General features: G+C 34.1%; 1 protein-coding gene across 1 annotated transcript; it reads right to left on the minus strand.

Annotated features, from left to right (window-relative positions):
- Positions 1 to 17,874: 17,874 nt before the first annotated feature.
- Positions 17,875 to 18,861, minus strand: LOC125679316 (neuropeptide FF receptor 2-like). The gene has a single exon (XM_056144061.1). It carries the CDS (start codon positions 18,859 to 18,861, stop codon positions 17,875 to 17,877), a length of 987 nt encoding a protein of 328 aa, XP_056000036.1.
- Between the last annotated feature and the right edge of the window lie 587 nt (positions 18,862 to 19,448).

Below are 19,448 nucleotides of genomic sequence, written 5' to 3' on the forward strand. Positions count from 1 at the left end.
AAAAAAAAAATTGAAAACATATGTAACCATATCAATTTAAAAACATACCGTATACATGAAATGGTAACCATGGTTATACCAATTTAATATGAATGATGATTTCAATCACAAATTCTGTATTGAGTTGTAGGACAATAATCATGTCTCGTGCCAAAAAAATAATCGCGTTTACATCACACAGCAAAACTTCAACGAGCATTGACACAATTTGAGTTGAAATTTTTCAAATTTTATTTTTCCATACCCTGTTTATAATGGTCAACCAAAATTTGAATATCAGTTTTTTAGTTACAAGTGAGATACAGCACTCGCAGTTCTTTGTTATGTAAACAAGGCTTGTGCCATGTTTTTGTTTACATATAGAATACTTAATAGAAAATAGCATGTTCAAAACAAAATGAGATGTGCTAAGCTATAGAAACTATTTAATTGTGTTCAGAATTAAAATATAAATTGAAAAATCTGCTTTAAAGGAACTTTCACTAGTATATTTAACCCATGTAAACAAAAACATGGCACGAGCCTTGTTTACATATCAAGGAATTGTGAGCTCTGTATCTCCCATGTACCTCGACAACTGATATTCAAATTTGCTGACAATTACAGATACCTTGAAGCATTTTACGTTAAAAGTGGAAAAATAAAATTGTGAAAATTTTCAGCTCAAATCATGCCCACGCCCCTTTAATTATAGCAAGAACCTCACAAAACACCAGTTAACAAATTACATAGTACATGTACATTCAAGACCGATAGCTAATATTCTAGGATTTTTTAAATCTAACTCAATATGATGGGGGGGGGATGAATTAATTTTAATTTGATGGATAAAATTATACATGTATGCAATACATGTTGTGATATGCTTAGCTGGTGTTGTATATATGCATGATTTTTAGTAATGATAAAAAAAAAATGAAAATTTATAAATGTCTTGTGTATTAGAACCGCCGCGGTGGCCGAGAGGTTAGAGCGTTCGCCCCGCATGCGGTAGGGCGGGGTTCGAATCCTGGCCGCGACAGACCTAAGTCTCGGCATTAGGATAACCCGTGTCACAGTAGGTGTGGCACGCTAAAGAACCCTCACTGCTCAATGGCTGTAGAATGAAAATTAGCCAAAAAGAAAGTGCCAATAATTTATGCTATTTTATAGAAAATTCCACAAAATATTCCCAATATACGACACCTTGTTTAATTCATTTCATAAACTATTTTAAAAACGCATTCCCTAATCTTCACTAAAATCATTTTGGTAATAAGTTGATTCAATAAAGTCAGTTTACACTGGGCAATATCAGAGTAATATTTCAAGCCATTCCCCAAACTTCACAAAGAAAGAATAAAAACCTCATACAAAATTGCCAATGTCAGACATTTCCGTACACATTGATCAACGTAGAATGCAAACTCCCCGTCGAGGCCTCATTGCGTCACATCAACGCAAAATGTTGATATTAATGGGCCCTCGCACTCTGTTTTCGTAAAGTTTGTTACATAACATTCTTAGTTTCATCAAAATATTGATTTTAGCATCGTATAAGAAACAAAATTTAAATGACAGACTACTGTTAAAAGAATTCGAAGTGAGCCCTATATCTTGTTCATGTGAACTGAGTAATCCGTAGTCAAAATTAGTAGGTATAGAACGCGACATGCCAGAAAGCATTCGACCCAGTGATAGCAAATGAGATTATGATAACGAAGATATATACTTTGCGAAAGGCTGACTTTAAAGAAGACTCTTGGAACCCATGTAACATCTTATTTGTCGGTAGCCTGTCTTAATTTAAATATTGATTATGCGAATAGCATGCTATCGCGTATCGAATCAGTCAAGAGACACAAACACCATTTACTGCTGATAATGGAATATTGCTTTTGAATAAATATGGAAAGCTTACGATGGAGAAGCTGGAGTTATCTCGTTTGTCATAAGGTTGTGTTATTAGCTTGCCGTTGACGTCAAAGCTCTATCACTTACTGTTCAAAAGTTATTAGCAAGGTTCAAGTTTTCAAAAAGTAGGTCAAACTCCAAGGTCACAGGGGAAAAAATATTGGTACCCACGGAAAGATTTTGTCACAAGGAATACGCATGTGAAATATCAAAGCTCTATCACTTACTGTTCAGAAGTTATTAGTAAAGTTAAAGTTTTTAAAACCAAGGTCGAGGTCACAGGGTCAAAAATATTGGTACCCATGGAACGGTCTTGTCACAAGGAATATTCATGTGAAATATATCAAAGCTCTATCACTTACTGTTCAAAAGTTATTAGGAAGGTTAAAGTTTCATACAGAATGACAGAGAGGACAAAAACAATACATGTATGCCCCCTGATCTTCGATCTCGGGGGCATAAAATTTTTTAACATATTTTCCTACTATGCTTGTGTCCAAACATACCTTCATATATTCATTAAAGCCCCATACGACCCGAAAACTCGCAGCTTCATATGATTTCGTTTTTTAGGTGGCCGGTCAATTCGAATACCGGTTAATTTCCATATTTGCACAATTACGTCTAGATGTGAACTAATATCCCCACAAATATTTTAGATAATATATCATCCCAGTACCTTTAAATAACATTTATTCAAATAGCTAAATTCACAGCAATGCGGCTTTCATTAGTCTGGTTCGGTCTCCATCCCTGCCACATGAGTGTTAAGGACCATATTGGACTTTTGTAGCATTTTCATTAATCAAGAGTTTATTTTACCTTTAGAAAAAATTATTTTTTATTTTCTATTAATTATTCGTGTTGATAATATATGAAGAGCGAATACACAACTTATAACGAATTTTATGAATAGATACATGTACCAACAGCAACAGCGTTCGAATTGACCTGGCTACCTAACATGTCTACGTCAACAAACGAAATCATTTGAAGCTGTGAGTTTTCGGGTCGTATGGGGCTTTAATGAATATTTGAAGGTATGTTTGGACGCAAGTATAGTAGGAAAATATGTTAAGATTTTTTTTTATATTGGGTTTATGAGACAGCAACACAAGAATACAACGATATCGGGCCTCAACCGTGCGCAGCCTTATGTGTGCCGTAAATCGAAGGTTTTTATAAGGGGTGGATCTGTAGCTCTCTGTTCCGTCACAATATTTTTTTCAGAGAGCCACAGTTCTGCAGCTAATTACATCATGGAATCAAATGCTGTCTGACGTGTTTCATACCAATTGTTAGACCGTTCTTGACACGCTGATTCTGACTAAGGATTTACTTCGTTCACCTGATCAAGATATAGGGCTCACGGCAAGTGTGACCAGTCAATAGGGGATGCTTACTCCTAGACACCAGATCCAGCCTTTGATATATCCAGAGGTCCGTGTTTGCCCAACTCTCCATTTTGCATTCCTTATAGGAGTTTTGAGATTGATCACTAGAGTTTGTATGATTCGCTATATCTATTTACAAGAGATAAAAATTATGATATTTCCTGTTATTTAAAAAAATACTATTTGCCCACTCGTCCAAAAATATCCGATTATTGTTGTCCGAATGTTGAAGGCACTAAGTAAAAACGAAAATATCGATTTTTGCAGTCCTCAAATTGTTCAGAACACTGAAGGTAACACCCAAATGAACTCGAAGCTGAGTATACGAATAAAGCATGCTAATTACTCGAAGCTGAGTATACGAATAAAGCATGCTAATTACCTGATATCTTCTTTTGCAGATAAAACATGATAGGAATGAATGGTACTAAAAGGTCGAGATAGTCAAGTTGAGTCATACATTTAACCATCCAATGGTTGTACTGTGCAGCTCGACCTTTTGTTTGTTTGCGAGTAGAGAAAACGCCACGGTGTGTTCGGGTAAAATGCAAGATCGTGATCTAGTCTGTCGACCTCCCACAGGGATAAAACTGAGGCGACCAATCAAGCTACATCTCCCTGACCTACAGTGGACCATAAATCTGTAATTTATAGCTTCTCCAATTGAAAGTGAGGCCCCCGTGATTGTTAACATAAATGATAAGGTAAAAATAACGAACTGTGATGAATCTCAAGACTCCTACATGTGTAAAGAATTCAAGATTAAAAGTAGGACACAAACAGCCCCCTGGAGGCATCAGAGCTAGGTAGGATCGGTTACATCCGCCACGAGTACTATGTGTCTTGCATCGGGTGTGTATTTTCACCTTGTTAATCATTACAACTATGCAATCAAGAATTCAATTAAAGCGGAAGATGACATTGGGGATTGAAAAGTAGACACAAATAGTAAAAAATGAATTTGTTCATATAAATATTGGATGAATATTCTAGCATTTCACTATTTGAAGAGGAAGAAGGGGAAACAAAGCTGTGACTGTAATCATGAGCAAGTAGAAAGTCGGCTTTTATGAACTCTGAGATATGTCATGATGGATAGGATATTTTCACTATCCTTATAGATTTGAATTATTCTATTGAAGAACCACATGTGCTGCTATACTATTATCATCACATTACGAAGAAAACACTTTCGTCATTTTCTGAGTTTGAAAACAATGGTGAAAATATCAAGTTTTATTCAATGGATAAATTACAGTATTCCACTCCTTAGAATTTAATAACAAGATTTGTTGTTAATTAGATTGTTCATGAAAGAGCACTTTGTCAGACAGTCAGGGCCAATCTTGCAAGACATCAGACTGGCGTGGACTTCCGGTGATGGAAAATGAATGAGTTACATTATTATATCTCTGATGAAAGCGTGGCATCGAGTACCTTTTATCTCCGTCACTCAAATCATACTCGTATACTCGTAATTGTTAGTGATGAATTCGAATGGACTTAGTTGATGTATATGTGCAGTTTTATCAGGTGAAAATCTGTATGTTTCATTTTAATGGCTATAATCCACGCATCATGCATGGGTCTTTTTTTTTCTCTTCTCAAGCAATCAGAAAATTGATTACTGCAGTCGCTGTGGTTTTACACTATCGTATATAAGTTTAGATTGATTCATGCAGTCGTTGCGGTTTTGCAATATTATATATATTAGTTTAGATTGATTCATGCAGTCGTCGCGGTTTTACAATATTGTGTACTAGTTTAGATTGAGTATTGCAGTCGTCGCGGTTTCACGATGTCGTATATACATGTACGTTTAAATTGGAATCCCGTGCCATAGGTATTATATCATAAACCGAGACAATACAAAAATAAACTCTCCAAAACTAATAAAATTTCGATTCAATATAATGGCCTTATACCGGATTACGAGTTATAGAAACAAGAGGAACCAATCGATAAATTCCGTAGTATATCAGTTAATTGTCAAGGTTTGGGAGATATCGCTAAACGCAGAGATGTCTTAAATTATCTTTAAAAATTTGAATTATAATATTTATTGTCTACAGGATACTCATTTCTCAATAGATTCAGAAAAAGAGGTAAGAAACCAATGGGGATTTCAATGTTATTTCAGCTCCTTCACAACCAATTCAAGAGGGGTTGCTATCCTGATAAATAATAATTTTGATTTTAAGGTCATTAAGGAAAAGGGAGACAGTACTGGGAATTTTCATATTCTTAAAGCACTTATAGAAAACCATGAGGTTATACTCTACTATATACGGTCCAAATTCAGACACACCCGATTTCTTTGAAAATATTCAAGCTTGCATTGAAGAGCTAAATTTTTATAATATTATATGGTGTGGTGATTTAAACATTGTCTTAAACACTGAACTTGACTGTTACAATTACAACACAATAAATAATCCTAAAGTTAGGAGCAACATTTTAGAACTAATGGAATGCAATGGCTATATTGATCCATTTAGACAATTACATGTACATGAAACAACAAGACGTTATTCTTGGCGTAAGAAAAGACCCTTTAAGCAAAGTAGATTAGATTTTTTTTCTTTTATCAGAGACGTTGCTACCCAGTTGAAATAAATGTTCATTCGAACCAAGTTACAGATCTGACCATTCCATGATACTGTTGTCAATTTCTTTCGATGATTTTCAGAATGGAAGAGGCTATTAGAAATTTAGTAATTCTCTTTTGGGTGATAAAGGTTATGTAGATTGTATAAATGACGTTATACAGAAAGTGCGGAAACAGTATGCTGTACCAATCTACAATATTGAGTCCATAGACAACATTCCAAATAAAAATATTTTTTCACAATAAATGATCAGTTATTCTTGGAAACTTTACTGATGGAGATTAGAGGGAAAGCACATGATATTCAACATTATTTAAGAAGAAAAATCTACAGAGGAAAAAACCTTAATCGAAGAAATAAAAACCCTGGAGGAACATGCATCTGAAGGAAATTTGGCCAATTTAGAAATCAGAAAACACAATTTAGAAAACTTAAGAAAACAAAATTACAAGTGCAGGACATAAGAAGTAGAGCTAAATGGTTAGAAGAGGGGGAGAAACTCGCACATTATTTTTGTTCTCTAGAATCTAGAAATTTTACAAGTAAAATAACCCCCAAACTAGAAATTGATGAAGGGAAAATAATAGTAGAACAGCATAAAATTTTGAAAGAAAACGTCTTTTTATCAAAATCTGTATGCTGATTCTGACGATAATAAAAACATTGAAGATTTAGATGAGATGTTAGATTTTAATGATATTCCAAAATTAACACACAAAGAGTCATTAGAATTAGAAGGCAAATTAACATTTATACAAGAAGTCCCTAAAATTCCTGGAAACATGAAATCTAACAAATCGCCAGGTTCTGATGGTTTCTCAGCTGAGTTTTTAAAAAGTATTTTGCAAACAAATTGGAAACTTTGTAGTGAGGTCACTTAACTATGCTTATGAGAATAAACTTTTATGAATTACACAGAGACATGATATCATAACTTTGCTTCCAAAAGGTAAAAAACCAAAACAATACCTTAAAACCTGACGTCCAATAACATTGTTCAACACAGTACATGTAAATAAATTAGTTTCAGGTTCTATTGCCAATTGATTAAAAACACATATTAGTAAACTTATAAATACAGACCATACTGGTTTCATTAGCAATATTGGTGAAAATACACGGTTGATATATGACATTACGCAGTTTACGGAAGAAGGTGAAGTTCCTGGGCTTTTATTACTTTTAGATTTTGAGAAAACTTTTGACACGATATCATGGAATTTTATTCAAAGCACCTTACACTATTTTCATTTTGGGCTTTCCATTAAAGAATGGAATAGAATATTTTATCACATTATTACATCCACAGTTATACAAGGAAGTAATGTCTCGGAATCTTTCCATATACAACGTGGTTGTAGACCAGGAGATCCTTTGTCACCATATATTTTTCTATTTTGTGCTGAAATTTTAGCAATTATAATAAGAAAAAACAGTAATATTAAAGGAATCGCTGTTAGAAATACTGGAAAAAATATCTCATTTGGCAGATGATACATCAATTAGACTTGACGGTAGTTGCGAATCTTCCCTAGAAACTGTAAGGACACTGAACAAGTTTTCTAAACTATCAGGTTTATCTATTAACTGCTTCAAAACTCATGCAGTCTAAATAGGTGCTAAGAGATTTAGTCAAGAAATTCAACTCTTTTTTCTTGGGGTAATAGTATATTTACTTTACTCGGAATTCATTTTGATGTAGACTTGCAAAAGATTCCAAAAATAAATTATGAACCAAAGTTGATACAGATGAAGGCAATTATCAGCCAGTGGAGCAAAATATATATAACACCAATACGAAGGGTAACTGTACTTAAAACTTTGGTGCTACCTCTTCTAAATCATATTCTGATGTATATTCCTAATCCGTCTGATGCTTTTTGTAAAGAATTGGAAAAACTCTTTTACTCCTTTGTATGGAATGGTCCTAGCCACCGCATTAAGAAAGATATCATTACAAAAACATATGAAAATGGTGGTTTACGAATGATTAATATAAAAGCCTGTATTGCGTCTTTAGAATTTTTTGGATGAGACAATTAATCTTTGCAGATAAAGGCTTTGAACTCTTCATCCCTAAGCTTGATTTGACAAAATTAACAACATGTGGAATATATTATATATATGAGATTTTAATAAAAAAAAAAAAAAAAAAAAAACACTCAAAAATGTCTTTTGGATAAATGTCTTTAATGCTTAGATAGATTTAGTTCAGAAAGACAGCTTTCTTATAGACAAGACAAAAGGTGATTTACCACTTTGTTTTTAATCCAAACATTATGATACATGTAGGTAAAAAAACAAACATATTTCAATAAAAATCTGTTTGAGTATAATATACAATATGTAAATGATATCATACATGAAGATGGTACTTTTTATACATATGAAAAAATTTAAGCCATTTATCCTCGTGTACATATTAATGTTTTAGAATTTATAGGTATAGTACAGGCAGTACAAACATGGATGAAAACAAAAAATATCTTAGGTACAAAATCCCTTGATTTTACCTAATATCTATAAATTGTCACGTTGTAAGAAATCGAAACATATTTATGATATATTGAACTTTAACGGCACTTAACCAATCTGAAAAACAAAATGGAACACTCTATTTGGACTTGAAGAAAGTGAATGGAAAACAATTTATAAGTTACCTTTTAAGTTAACCAAAAAAATCAAAATTTCAATGGTTCCAATGTAAACTTATTAATTTAATTTTGGCTACAAACATTTTCCTGCATAAAAGTAAGAGGAAGGATACAAAAAGCTGTTACATTTTGTAAATTGGAAGACGAAACATTGGAACACCTCTTCTGGGAATGTGTAAATGTTCATTCCTTTTTAGATACTTTGGAAAAATATATTGAGGAAAATACAAATCTACATTTATCTATTACAAAATGAATTTTTTATTAGGATTTCTTGATTCAAACAAATATATTTAAAAAATTTAAACACAAATTTCAGAGAATCGATTTTCCAGAGTGGATATTTATCGGCACAGTTTGACATACAAAGAGGGTGTAGACAAGGGGACCCTATTGCACCATATTTATTTCTCATGTGTGCTGAAATTCTTCCAATATTAATCAAACAAAACAATGATATTAAAGGCATATGTATAGAAAACACAGAACATAAAATATCGCAATATGCAGATGATACTTCACTAGCCCTTGATGGTTCACCTGAATCCCTTTTTGCAGCTTTAGATGCCATATAATTTTTCTCTAGCTTTTCTGGTCTAATGATTAATACTTCTAAAACAAAAATCATTTGGATTGGTTCTACAAACAAATATCAGATCAAATCTTTCATCACATAAGATGGAAATTGGATTGGAGATCTACAACCTTTAATCTATTAGGTATTCTATTCTCTGTTGATCTTAGTGAAATTGATGACATAAAGTTTGGACTCCAAATTCCAAAAAATACTGCACTTATTGAGCAGTGGAATAGAAGAATTCTCACTCCTATTGGTCGAATTAGTCATTAAAACTCTGCTAATCCCAAAATTAAATCACTTGTTTATATCACTTCCTACGCCAAAAAGGGAGACAATTTCATATCTATGTAAAATAACGTATAGATTTCTATGGTAATTTAGTATAGATAAAGTCAAGAGGTCTGTGATAACACAAGACTATCTATCAGGGGGTATAAAAATGGTAGATATAAACAACTTTATTACATCCCTGAAATGTTCATGGATTAAGAGACTTACAAAATCTTGTAAACCGTGGATGAATATCTATTTTGCAGTCTATGGAAAAGATATTTTAAAGAAATCATACGAATTTGGTGATAGTTTAATTGTAGAATACTTACTTAAAGAAAACAATACATTTGGAAGGATGTTTTGAATTCTTGGCTTTCCTATGTGAAAATTAGACAGAATCCTCCTTTAAAAAGCAATTTTCAAAATATTCTGGTGTGGTACAATTCTAATATAAAAATAACTGGTAAACCACTTTTTTCAAGTACTGGTATGAGAAAGGAGTTAAAGTTATTCAAGATTTTTTTCATGATGATTGTAATTTCTTAACCTTAGATTTTCAATCCACTTACAGTCTAAAAAAAGTATGTGTAAGGAAATATAATAGCATTATAACAGTAATTTCATAATACATGTGTACTTAAAAACTTTGTCAATCGATAGACATTCAACCAAAAGAATCCTTAATCCATGTATGCCAATATTTTTTGAACCTGTTTTGTTGCATGAAAAATACTCCAAAATAATTTACAATCTTTTGAATGAAAAAGAGGATATCCCAACTTCTAAAGGCAAGTGGGAGGCTGAATTAATTCCATATGGAGTAGATGATTTTTCTTTGCAAAGTGTGTTTAAGATTTGTTTCAAAACAACAACTGATTCTTCAGTTCAATGGCTACAGTTAAGAATTTTACATAGAATCCTTCCTGTTGGGTATCATCTTTAAAACATTAGTGTTAAAACATATGACTGCTGTAGATTTTGTACAAAAAATGTAGAAACAATGATACATATTTTTACTTCATGTGATATAATCCAAACATTGTGGAGTGAGTTGCGTCTTCATATATACAGAAAGACCAGAGAGTTGGTTTTAATGTGTTCTATATCAGATTAGGTGAATTTCCATTGTTTTTTAATAACAAAGTTATTAATTTTATAATTGTATATGTCAAACAATACATATTTACTTGTTTAATGCAGAATAAAGAACCAAACCTGGTTGGATTATTCTGTCATCTAAGGTTTAAATACCATATGAAACAAGAGGCCCATGGGCCACATCGCTCACCTGAGTCACCTTGGTCCATATCAGAAGATTTTCCATATCTATTTGCATGTAAAACCGTAGTCCCTATTATGGCCCCAAACCTACCCCTGGAGGCCATGGTTTTTGCAAACTTGAATCTACACTATGTCAGAAAGCTTTCATGTAAATGTGAACTTCTTTGGCCCAATGGTTCTTGAGAAGAAGATTTTTAAAGATTTTCCCTATATATTTGTATGTAAAACTTTGATCCCCTATTGTGGCCCCATCCTACCCCAGGAGGGGGGGGGGGCATGATTTTAACAAACCTGAATCTGCACTATATCAGAAAGCTTTCATATAAATCTCAGCTTTTCTGGCTTAGTGGTTCTGGGAAGAAGATTTTTAAAGATTTTTCCTATATATTTGTATGTAAAACTTTGACCCCCTATTGTGGCCCCATCCGACCCCCGGGGGCCATGATCTTAACAATTTATAATCTGCACTATATCAGGAAGCTTTCATATAAACCTCAGCTTTTCTAGCTCAGTGGTTCTTGAGAAGAAGATTTTAAAAGATTTTTCCTATAAATTTGTATGTAAAACTTTGATGCCCCCCCCCCCCTAGAGGCCCCATCCAATCCCCGGGGTCCATGATTTTAACAAACTTGAATCTGCACTATATCAACCAAAACAAAAAACGAAAAAAAAAAAAAAAAACAACAAACAAACAACAAAAAAACCAAATTTTGACCCCCTATTGTGGCCCCATCCGATCCCCGGGGGCCATGATTTTAACAATTTAGAATCTGTACTATATCAGGAAGCTTTCATATAAATCTCAGCTTTTCTGGCTCAGTGGTTCTTGGGAAGAAGATTTTAAAAGATTTTTCCTATATATTTGTATGTAAAACTTTGATCCCCTATTGTGGCCCCATCCTACCCCCGGGGGCCATGATTTTAACAATTTAGAATCTACATTATATAAGGAAGCTTTCATATAAATCTCAGCTTTTCTGACTCAGTGGTTCTTGAGAAGAAGATTTTTAAAGATTTTCCCTATATATTTGTATGTAAAACTTTGATCCCCTATTGTGGCCTCATCCGACCCCCGGGGGCCATGATTTTAAGAATTTAGAATTTGCATCATATAAGGAAGCTTTCATATAAATCTCAGCTTTTCTGGCTCAGTGGTTCTTGAGAAGAAGATTTTTAAAGATTTTCCCTATATATTTGTATGTAAAACTTTGATCCCTTATTGTGGCCCCGTCCTACCCCCCGGGGCCATGATTTTAACGATTTAGAATCTACATTATATAAGGAAGCTTTCATATAAATCTCAGCTTTTCTGGCTCAGTGGTTCTTGAGAAGAAGATTTTTAAAGATTTTCCCTATATATTTGTATGTAAAACTTTGATCCCCTATTGTGGCCCCATCCTACCCCCGGGGGCCATGATTTTAACAATTTAGAATCTGCATTATATAAGAAAGCTTTCATATAAATCTCAACTTTTCTGACTCAGTGGTTCTTGAGAAGAAGATTTTTAAAGATTTTCCCTATATATTTGTATGTAAAACTTTGATCCCCTATTGTGGCCCCATCCGACCCCCGGGGGCCATGATTTTAATAATTTAGAATCTGCACTACCTAATAAAGGTTATCTATAAATTTCATCTTTTCTGGCCCAGTGGTTCTTGAGAAGAAGAGTTTTTAATGACCCTACCCTATTTTTATCTTTTCTTGATTATCTCCCCTTGGAAGGTGGCCTGGCCCTTTATTTTAACAATTTGGAATTCCCTTTATCTAAGGATCTTTTGTGCCAACTTTGGTTGAAATTGGCCCAGTGGTTGTTGAGAAGAAGTTGAAAATGTGAAAAGTTTACAGACGGACAGACGGACGGACGCCGGAATACGGGTGATCAGAAAAGCTCACTTGAGCTTTCAGCTCAGGTGAGCTAAAGATACGCTGGAATCCAATTATTTAAAATGTACAGCTTTGATAAAATCTGGACCAGATGGAAGTTTATTTTTGATCGATTTGTTTTTTACTAGCTACTTTTCACTTGTGTTTTTTTTATTTTTTCTATTTTTTTTTAATTTTATTCTTTTCTCGGTTATTTTTTTTTTTTCATTTTTGTACTGCAGGTAACCACATATCTAATAATTCTATTAAAGAATGAATGAAACAAAGTTTGGGGAACAAAATAAAGGATATCAGAGAACAATAATTCTCATTAGCTCTCCTAGTGCATTACAAACACTTCAATCATTCAAAACTAGTACGGTAGGCCCTATATACTCAACAACTTCCCCATCCTCTTGCACAAATCCTCACAATCCAATCAACACATCCATATGGGCATTCCATGTAACGAGATTGTTGACATAACTACCAAACAAGCATTGGGAACAATAATACATGTGACATACTCACTAAGGGCTAGAAAAATTATGAGCCCAGTAGCTAAGTACTTCGCTACTAGCTTGAAAATACGGATGTATATTTAATTGCTGTTATAAAATTTAGAAATTCATTTCAAAATTAAGGATTATCTCTCTCATGCATAGCTCTTATCCTTTGACGAATTTGGCTCCACTTTTTGGCACGCTGATTTTGGCTATATTTAGCTCTAAAACTTCATAGTTATTTCGGATTTCAAACATTTCGGTTTAGCATCACTGAAGAGACATTATTTGTCGAAATGCGCATCTGGTGCATCAAAATTGGTACCGTATAAGTTTTACATAGATCCATACATCGCTCAGTAAACTACATCTACAAGCAGCACCTAATTTCCAACGCTAAACTCATAAATCAAATCCAACCCATGTACCTCTCAAATATCACTCCAACATTCACTACGACAAAATCACCACACGCTTGAGGGCGGGGAGAACCAGTCTATTGGGTGATCTAGGTCATTACATCGGAGTCATTTTCCTTATCATCCAAACTCTGCTTACCATATCCACAAGCAATATCAACACTATCGTACCAGCTCTATCATACTTTATTACATTAATTGGATATTCTAACTTCATATAAAATAACATAGCGGAGTGTTCTGTAGTTTTTGACATCATGTCGGGGTAGTAGTACCATGGTAATGGCGGGCCAATGTCATTAGACTCCTTAAATCTCTACTTCACAACTAAATGCAAAACTAAATTCGTAGTGGTTTTTGTGGCTTTGGCACTATGACAAATCAGAAGCTATGACAGGCGTCATATGCCTGAAAAATTCGCTACATCACATCCAAAGCTAATACAGTTTTCTACAGACAATAAAATATGAGTCTCCCTGTTTATACAGAGGGAGCTCTGAGGGTCGATCCACTATGTACAGATGTAAATTTGCGCTAACTTTCTTCAAGAATCCCGGCTCCGGGGATTAGTAAATCCTCCAAAGGGTGGTGGATATTTCCATCCCCTCATACTGGAGTCAATCGTCCATGGATCTCCACAGTTTAATCAGATGTTCCAGAAGACCCGTCCCTTCCCCAGGGGATCTGAGGGGCCACCGACACCTCACTGCAACAGGTCAAGTGTATTAAGGCTCGGCCGGGCAGTCTGCACTATAAATCTGCTCGTAACCATCACCATGGATGTCGGGCGCAAACATGTGATATCTTCTGAAATGCATGACTTGTAGAATCATACAGTACTTGCAGTAGATTTGAAGACATATTAGAAAATAATAATCCTCGTAAAGAATGATTGTCTGTCACTTCATAAGAATATATCAACCAAAGGTTTTTGAGGCAATCATTATTGAATAAAAAATATTTTTGTGCGTTGACTTTACGAAGATTATTTGCATTGAACAGGACTTCCGTTTACCAATTGTTTTCTTTTTTACAGCATACAATTTTTTGATATACATTTTGAAAGGAAGTTTGATTATTATTTATCCGTATTCCCTTGCTTTTGCTAGGTATAGTAATTAGGTGGTATAGAACACCTCCATCATGTGACCTACTTCCTTTCAAAATAAAATCAACCCCAACTTCTTTAAAATTATCTATCTCATCTATATTAGAACGCCCGGTTTTTGTCCTCTAGATGGCAAGTTCGTATCGTAATCCGTGTTTACTGTTTGAAGAAATTCATCACTTAATTCTTATTCTTGGGGTAAACCTTGCAAATTATGAAAACCTTGGTTATAGTCTGCCACAGTTTCATTTGTATATAAATCGCACCGTCTCATTCCTCCTGTTGATCGATACAGTACTTTATCTTAACGAATTGATTGTTGAAAAGCATTTTCTCCTGCTTTTAATTATCAAGGACCGCACTGAAGGCTAAACATGGATTGAAATTCAATTAGCAAAATGAAATTTTAATCTTAAGATTCCAGTGATATAAATTGAAGGTAAAACAGAATGGTCTTTCAAAGTATTGATAACCATTATATTTATTATGATACTTGTCATTGCAGAGTGGATTCAAATTCATTTCACAGAACCACAGTTTCAATCCAATGTTTTCACGGTCGTCTGTGCTAAATCTTACCCGTCCTTTTCATTGTGACACCAAATGTTTGACTGTAATAGTTGACAATCACAAACGCAGTATTGTTCCCATCTTTCACGGACTTGCATAGATTTTATGATATCCAATGATTCAAAGTGCCATTTTTGCTAATTTAGATAACCTTATTTTTCTTTTAGTTTTAGCAAAAGCTTTTTGATAGTCTACAAAACAGCAAAATAGTTTTCGCCCTTTAACAACACTTCTGCTGATTGACCAGTATAGAATAAAAATTGCATTGTTGTACTGTAACCAGCTTTAAAACCAATTTGAGCGTCACTAAGAATATTGTAGTTTTCTAACAGCATGGATGTAAGCATATCATTGACAAACAACTTACAAGTGTATATATTATGATACCTTCTGACTAGTTTGTACATCGTTTCACCCTGTAAAGGAAATAAACTGGAAATTAAAGATAACAAATTAATTTTTGTAATACTGTTACACATGTTTATCATATAAAATGATCTCACAATTCATTGATGAGATTTCCATACCAAAACACATCAAAACAATTTACATGAAGAATAAAGATAAAAAAAAAACTTGGATCTACTCAGAATTCTTTAATCACATGTTAACATCCCGCAGATTTTGTAAACAAACTACGTAAAATTGATGTTTGTTTCAGTTTGTGACACCACAAACGACGTAGGAAAACATGGTGCAATAATATACAGTTATAATATAATTGGATAATGTTGACTACAACTTATCACTTTATTGTGGACAAATCAATGCAATCTTAAATATACGGTCAGAGTTGAACGATCATATCTATTTTTCTTTGCATATTAAAAAGCAGCATTTGTGTTTAGACTCAATTTGTTGTTTATTATCGACTGTAGTTGTTCTTCAGTAACAAGATCAAATCTTCCCTCGTCCATCATATCAGATGTTATTGACGTAATATCATTACGTCACAAACTCGAGAACCTTGGAACGCTCCGCCCACAGCAAAATTTGATGGGTTAAAAATCTTAAAATCAACTTATATGCATATGAATCACTGTTTGTTATCTTCATCTTTTCATGTAAATAAAATTCCAAGAACACTACATTCTGACCACAACAGGTCTTTATTTAATACACATTTTAACAATATCAATATACATTTTAAACAATAATACGTAATATATGTTTACATTTCCACCTTGATAAGTATAATGCGTCTATTTTAACGGCCGGTAATTCCGACTGAAATGAAAACAGGATGTATATGAGGAATGAACCTTGTCAGGTCACCTGAATCACTAAGCTGATCTATGGCTATTATTCTGCGTCTGTTGTGTGTTCAAAAATAAATAGTTTAAACTTTTTCTTGCTAACTATCCATTCTATTCTTTTCGAATTTGGTATGAAGCATTTATGGGACAAAGGGACATGAATTGCAAATTTTTTACACTCCTGGGACCTTTGGGATGGGGCACAAATGTGACAAAATTTCAAAATTCAAAATTCGTCTTTTTAACAACCGTACATCTATCATCCCGAGGGAATCCGGGTTAGAAGTGAGTACCCCTTTTTGTCGTATGAGATGAGTAAATGGGGCGTTCCTTCGGACGAGACCACAAAAACCGAGCCCCGTGTCACAGCAGGTGTAGCACAATAAAGATTCCTCAAAGGCCGTAACCGCCGAGTATTGGCTTATATTTAGCAGCCTTTCACTGGTAATGGTGATATCTCGATATGAGTGAAAAATTCGCGAGCAATATCCAACCAACCTACCACACATCCATAAGAAAATCTAAATGCATGATCATGTAAAGCAGGTAAACCTCTATGAATATTGTAAATTCCATGATTCCTAGGGTAGAGGTGCAGGGCGAGGCCAAACTTTTCATATGGTTTTAAAATCTTCTTCAGGCCATTGAAACTGAATGAATATTTAGAAGAAGCAGATAGTCCTTTACTGAAATTGTACATATAATGTAAATTCCATGAACCAATGGGTGGGAGGTTTGGTACCATGGTGGATCCAAAATGGTCATAGCGATTAAATACCTTTATCTTTTGAAAGAATCTTTCTTTAACTCTGCTGATACAGTACAAAATCTATTTTCATATATAGAAAAATCAGAAAGGGACACATCCCAAAATTATGAATTTCGCAACCCTAGTCTTCTGACTCTAGGGCGGGTCCAGAAATAGTCATAATGTGTTAATATAGCATATATTATACTATGTACATTCTCAGTTTGGACACTTTCGGGTGCAATTGTGTTTTAAAAGCATATCCTGTTTTATACTGCTGCTGAACAAGATATGCAGAACATGAAAATTATAATGCATGTAGATTTCATGGCCCTTGAGGCTAGTGATACTTTTAACTGTGATTGATAAGGCCTGTGGTCATCCCGTTGAATATACATGATAGTATAAACTACGACCCCCTCACTCTGGTATACTTCATGAAGCCCGTTTCCAACAATGAAATTTGTTTCATAAATACTAATATTCTAAAAAGATAAATATATATTTTCAACAATATGAAGATGCATTCTTAACAATATTAATATACAATTTAACAATATTGAATATTGATATACGTTTAAACAATATTGATCTATATTGTTAACTATATAATGATTTTGTTACAAACACTCAAGTCTGAGTTTAAGAATGAATACCAACAAGTATATCTTTTAGAAAAAAGTCACTGTAAGTGAACAGTTTGATTTCTGTTCTGTTCCAATTTAATCGGTACTTCCTAATGCATTTTTAGTGTTCGATTTCGTGAAGCCTCTGGTTTTCATCATGCTTGTTGTTCCAGAAGAATGAGGTGCCACCTGATTTCGCTTCTTCCAACACACCAGACAGACAGATTTTAAATCCTCGTTAAGCAAACCATAGAAAAAAACATTTAACGAATTGTTGATAAATGTGAGAATAAGGAAAGTGTGCCCTAATGTTGAGGCTCCAGAAATCGTTTGCTTAAAGACATGCCTAGCCATTCGAAAATAATGTAAAGGAAAGTTGAGGAGGATGAATATCAAAATCATGATGAGGAGAGTTCGAACAGCCCTTCTACGCCTTTTCCCTACTGTTTCAGGCATGCTTAAACTTACTTCTGTCTTGTTAGATAATTCTAAAGAAACTTTTATGTTACACCCAACTAGAACCACCGCTGGAACAGCAAATAACACAATGACATCGACTACAACTAATCCAGAATGCAGACTCAGAAGAGAATCTGGAATAGCGCAGCCATATTTCACAGTCGTGTAATTTACACCACCTAATTTAAACATTTTACCTCTGTAAACGACAGGTGCCCGAATAGCATACACAACACAAGCAGCCCATATTAGCACTATCGTTCCATATAAAACTCCACGGTTTGTATTTCTATTTTGCAGAGGAAACACCAATGCTCTAAATCTGTCGATGGCCAAAACAGAAATAGAAAAGACATTGGCCGCACTGGCCATATACTCGGTGAACAAACATATTTGACATATGACCGGACTTACAGAAGAGTTGTGTAATTTCAAGAAAATTATATTGGGAATCACAAACGTTGCAACGGCAATATCTGAAACTGACAGAGAGACCAACAGCAAATTTTTCGAGTTTTTCTTTGATTTCTTCATGATAACGACGATTGAATATATGTTAGTAGAAACAATGACTACAATCAACAAGAAATCAATTCCTAAAAGGGTAGCTGTGGTAGGATCCATTTTGCTTGACATATTGCACTTTAATTACCAGACAAAAAAATCAATCGAATGACGCTCCACAGGGTCCTGAACTATCCAATCTATGGCAAAGCTCTGTCCAGTGCCTTAGATAATGGAAAATCTGTATATGAACAATGTCTAATTGCAATTACATTTTCCTCAATGTCAATGTGCTTGCACTGTTCTTATTTGTTTGCAAATGTTTTATAACCAAGAATCACCTTACGTTGTTTTCTCTGACATTGTCAGTGGTGGAAGATTTCTATTCACGTCAGCAATCAAGGCTCTGCAATTAAAAATAAACCAAGAATCATTAAACGCCTGTTTATTACTTAGACAGACCCTGACCGTGTTCGCTAAAAGAAAGATCCATTACAAAACTGATGATGCATGCAGACTATATAACTGGTAACAGTGTACATTATCCGAAAATGTTCATGATCGTCAAGAATTTTAACTTTTTTAATGTAATGAGATGTGTTTGTGAAAACACAACTCCAATTTTCCTTTCCATGAAACTCTAATACTTGTGCCTGATTGACAGGATCCAGTTGCGCAAAGTTAGTTGAATTGAACTATTATTTTAA

Source organism: Ostrea edulis, chromosome 1, assembly GCF_947568905.1.
Source record: "Ostrea edulis chromosome 1, xbOstEdul1.1, whole genome shotgun sequence".
Lineage (NCBI taxonomy): Eukaryota > Metazoa > Mollusca > Bivalvia > Ostreida > Ostreidae > Ostrea > Ostrea edulis.